This window comes from Enhydra lutris, unplaced genomic scaffold, assembly GCF_002288905.1.
Source record: "Enhydra lutris kenyoni isolate GAN:26980312 unplaced genomic scaffold, ASM228890v2 scaffoldscaffold21, whole genome shotgun sequence".
Lineage (NCBI taxonomy): Eukaryota > Metazoa > Chordata > Mammalia > Carnivora > Mustelidae > Enhydra > Enhydra lutris.
The window spans coordinates 10153163-10158196 of NW_019154105.1; the positions used below are offsets into that span (position 1 = coordinate 10153163).

At 36.3% G+C, this 5034-nt stretch overlaps 1 protein-coding gene across 1 annotated transcript in view; it reads right to left on the reverse strand.

Moving 5' to 3' along the window:
• The window catches only part of LOC111149352 (neuropeptide FF receptor 2), a 16225-nt gene extending 11460 nt beyond the window's left edge, over positions 1-4765 (reverse strand). Inside the window, exon 1 of the mRNA XM_022506348.1 lies at positions 4438-4765. Coding sequence (XP_022362056.1) covers positions 4438-4765 — 328 coding nt within the window. The remainder of the gene's footprint in view (positions 1-4437) is intronic.
• Positions 4766-5034: the final 269 nt, after the last annotated feature.

Sequence of the window (5034 nt, forward strand, 5' to 3'; positions counted from 1 at the left end):
CCTTTGGCGATGTTCCTAGGAAGATGTTGCTGCGGCTGAGGTCGAAGAGGTTGCTGCCTGTGTTCTCCTCAAGGATTTTGATGGATTCCTTTCTCACATTGAGATCCTTCATCCATTTTGAGTCTATTTTCGTGTGTGGTGTAAGGAAATGATCCAATTTCATTTTTCTGCATGTGGCTGTCCAACACCATTTTCCCAACACCATTTATTGAAGAGGCTGTCTTTGTTCCATTGGACATTCTTTCCTGCTTTGTTGAAGATTAGATGACCATAGAGTTGAGGGTCTATTTCTGGGCACTCTATTCTGTTCCATTGATCTATGTGTCTGTTTTTGTGCCAGTACCATGCTGTAAAAACAAACTGAGGGTTGATGGGAGGAGGGGGGTTGGGAGAGGGGGGGTGGGATTTTGGACATTGTGGAGGGTATGTGCTATGGTGAGTGCTATGAAGTGTGTAAACCTGGCGATTCACAGACCTGTACCCCTGGGGATAAAAATATATTATATGTTTATAAAAAATAAAATTAAAAAATAAATAAATAAATAAAAAAGAAAAAGTAAAAAAATTATAAAAAATATTGGGACTTTATCAAAATAAAAAAGCTTTGGCACAGCAAAGGCAGTCAACAAAACTAAAAGGCAACCTATGTGATTGAAGAAGATATATAAAGAACTTAAAGAATTTAAGAACTTAAACAACTCAGCACCCAAAAATCAAATAACCCCATTAAAAAATAGGCAGATGACATGAGCAGACATTTCTCCAATGACAACGTACAGGTGCCCAATAGACACATGAAAAGTTGTTCATCAGCACTTAGCATCAGGGAAACAGCCAAGTTTCCCATTGATTGATGAATGGATAAAGATGTGGTGTGTGTGTGTATGCAATGAGGTATACACATATATGCAATGTGGTATATACATATGTGTGGTATATATATGCAATGTGGTATATATGGATCTGCAAAATGATGTGTGTATGTGTATATACATACATATGCAATGTGGTATGTGTATATATGCAATGTGGTATGTGTATATATATGTAAAGTGGTGTGTATATGTATAGCTTTATATATATATATATGCACATATATGTGTGCAACCCCCCCCCACACATATATACACACAATGGAATATTACTCAGCCACAAAAAAGAATGAAATCTTGCTGTTTGCAACTACATGGGTGGACCTAGAGAGTATAATGCTAAGCAAAATAAGCCTGTCAGAGAAAGATAAATACCATATGATTTCACTCCTATGCAGAATTTAAGAAACAAAACAAACCAGCTTAGGGGAAAAGACAAACTGAGAAACAGGGTCTGAACTATAGAGAATAAACTAATGGTCATCAAAGGGGAGATGGTTGGGAGGATGGGTTAAGCAGGTGATGGGGATTAAGGCATGTACTTGTCATGAGGAGCACCAGGTAGGGTGTGTAATTTTTGAATCCTTATCTTGTACAGCTGAAAGTAATATAAAATAACTAACTGGGATTAAAATAAAAAAAATAAAAAATAAACTTCAGATACAACACATTTCATCGATGAAATGTGCCTGATATATAAGAAACATGCAGAAAATGAAAATAGCCCAAAGAATTTAAAACATGACAACATAGAACTCAATATAATGTCTACAAGAGAAAATTGAGAAAATCTTTGAAAATGGAACAATTAGGAAGAGAGAATGAAAAATATTTTTTTAAAAAACAGCAACCCAGAGCCTCCAATATCTAATAGGAATTGAAAAAGGTAAAATGGAAGGGAATTATACAAGAAAATTCCCCAGGATTAAGAGGCATTCTATTTTTGATTGAAAGGGCCTGGTTTGTGTCCAACACAATAAACAAAAAACATAAAAGATTTTTTCAAGGCAAAATTGCCTGAAATTCAGAACACTAAAGATAAAGAGAAGTCCTAGGAATTTTCAGGAGAAAAAACAAAATGCAAATCAGGATAAAAGAAGGAAGCCTGTAATGTCTTTAGATTTTTTAGCAGTAATGTCAGGTTTCTTAGCAATAACAATATCCTTGAATACTTTATGCAGCTAACTATAATCCAATATGAGGGCAGAATAAGTAAAATTGCAGACAAACCAGATCTCATTTTTTTTTAACTCTTAATGCACACTTTCTCAGGAAAGTGATAGAGAATTAACCAAGAAAGAAGACATGGCTCCAGAAAAGAGACGTGAAGAGAATCATTAGGGTTTCAGTGAAGGGACATCCCAGAGCAGTAGCCACTGATCTCCATGCCTGAAGGGTAAGATGTCTGAATAGAACACAAGGGTGGAGAGCACCAGGGGGCGGCTCTCCAGAAAAAAGATGCAATTCACAGGTTGCCTGATACATTTGAAGGTGTTTACAAGATATTAACACTTCCGGAAGAGAATTTGAGGATATGTGACTTATAGGTACATACCCCAAACTAAGCAAATCAGAATATGATTAAATCCAAGAATACATTTTATAAGATAGACATTGATATCCTAGCACTCAGCATGCCTCCGCAGGGCTAAGATACATGTAACGATAGGAATGTATTCTCTGCATACTGACTTTAAAAATTCTAATTACACTGGGAAAATGAGAGGAGACAAAGAGTGTGAATGTGTATTTGTATGTCTGTATATATGCATCTGATTTCATTTGTACACGATTCCAGCCAATCCTGCTTTCCCAACTTCCTATTCAGCAGTATCTGACAGTATCTATGCATTTATGTTCTTTTGTTCTATGTCATTTTAGTGGAGTCTGGTGAGGGAAACTACCTCTTGTGGTAAGAGAGGATTCAGACAACTAATGTGCCTCTCCCGCAACGAGAAGATAATACATTATGGAAACATTATGGTTTCATTATGGAAAACATTATGGAAACAAGTTGCTTAGAAATAGGAGAGTACTATACAGTATAGAGTAACTAGGGGTAAGGAAGGGTAATAATGTGTATGGAGAAGCTGAGATAATAATTTCATTATAAATACTTATAGGAGGGAGATACCGAGAGCATTTCTTACTGGAAAAATAAGTTTCTTGAGAGTGATGACAATAATTTAAATCAATTCTTTCACTCTTTTTGCCTCACAAAATATCTTAAAATGTACCTTGTTTTAAAAATGTACATTCTTGTATGTGCTATGGTGAGTGCTGGGAAGTGTGTAAACCTGGTGATTCACAGACCTGTACCCCTGGGGCTAATAATACATTATATGTTAATAAAAATTTAAAAAAAAATGTACATTCTTGATAATTTATTTTTAATGCCAGACCTCACAAAATGCAGAATCGATGAGTACAGATGCTAAAAGAGGCACTCTTCAACTCTCCCCAGCTCCTGCTCTAGAGAAGTGAAGGAAACAGAAATCGGAAAAGAAACCTCTTATTCTTCAGTAAACTGAAAATGCTATGAAAGTCTAAGAACTATGACAGAGCTTACGTTGCTCTAAATATTTTTGTTATGCAACTATGGTATCATTTAAATTTTTTTAAAATTTAAGTTCAATTTAATTAACATATACTGTGTTATAGCTTCAGAGGTAGACTTCGGCGACTCATCAGCTGCATACAACAGCCAGTTCTTACTTCGGGTGCCTTCCTGAATGCCCATCACCCAGTTACCCCACCCCCTCACCTACCTCCCATCATTTTCTTTCTTCTACAGATCTGGACTATGAATATTGTAAGTACCATTCATTAATTAATACAACAAATTCTTAGTAAGCAGATGCTATGCACCAAAATGGTTCTGGGAGCTGGAGATACACCGCACTTTCAGAGTACATGATGTAGCGCTAGAGAAGTAGTCATACAGGCCGGAGGGACTCTACGGTAGTACCCAGACCGCTACAATGTGGAGTTACTTGTGTTGCATTCGTCCCTTTTCACGGATGAACTACCATTTTTGAGAAATCATTGGGATTGCTGCTCATCTTCCCTCAAAAACTATTGGAAATCTCCATCGCTAACCACAAGAGGGCCTCAATGCCTGCTGTTAGATTGAAGACATTGGGTCAATTGAAACCAGATTTATCAGTTTCTGAACTTTGCACTGATACTATTACCAATAATATTTCTACATTATATGTGCCCTGAACCACACAAGAAAATTCAAAGTCTTTAGTAAAAAATGTTAGATTTCATTCTCCGACGACCTTCAGTGAGTACTCTAAAAAAAAAGTTTCTACTCTTCATCTCTGTCACCTGCTTTATTTTTATCCCTAATTCTTATCAATCTCTGACTACTTACACTGTATCTATTTGTTTATTGTCTTTCTCCTCCTTTAAAATGTAGACCCTATGAGGGTACGTACTCGGAGTCTTTCTTGGAACTCCATAAGAATTTATGAATGAATGAATGGCCCTGCCACGGTTGCAGGCTTAGGAGACAGAAATTCCCTCCTTTCATCCTTGCACCATACACAAGTCAACATACCTGCTATAATATTGTCCAGCAGTGTGATAGGCATGCAAAATATGCCAACCAGTAAATCACTTATTGCCAGATTCAGGATAAAGAGATTAGTGACAGTGTGCATATGTTTTTTCCTCATCACAGTAAAACAAACTACTGTATTTCCCACCATGCACAGGACGAAGATGAGAAAGTAGGAAATAATGAAGATTGCTGCCACTTGAGGCTGGTGAAGATAGTAGTTCACATAGGTGATATTGATATCTGAGTATAGGTGATACTTTGAGTCACTGATACTCCAAATATCATGCCAGTTTTCTGAAGAGTTTGAGTCCCCTCTCTCATTCATGATGGACCTGAACAAAGGAGAGGTAGAAAAGAAAAAGCATAATTAGAAGCCAATAGAACATAAGTTATGTACGTGAGTTTAAAAGGAATACTTTTAAAGTGCAAGGGGATTTTGATGGTCCTTCTATAATAATCCATTAATTCTGCATGGAACGGAGCTATACATAATACAGTCAAATTATTAGAATTTTAACCAAGAGAACTTTAAATTTCCACTTTGTTTCATAAATAACAATTAATTTATTTTCTATGTCCTCAATATGCTCTGTA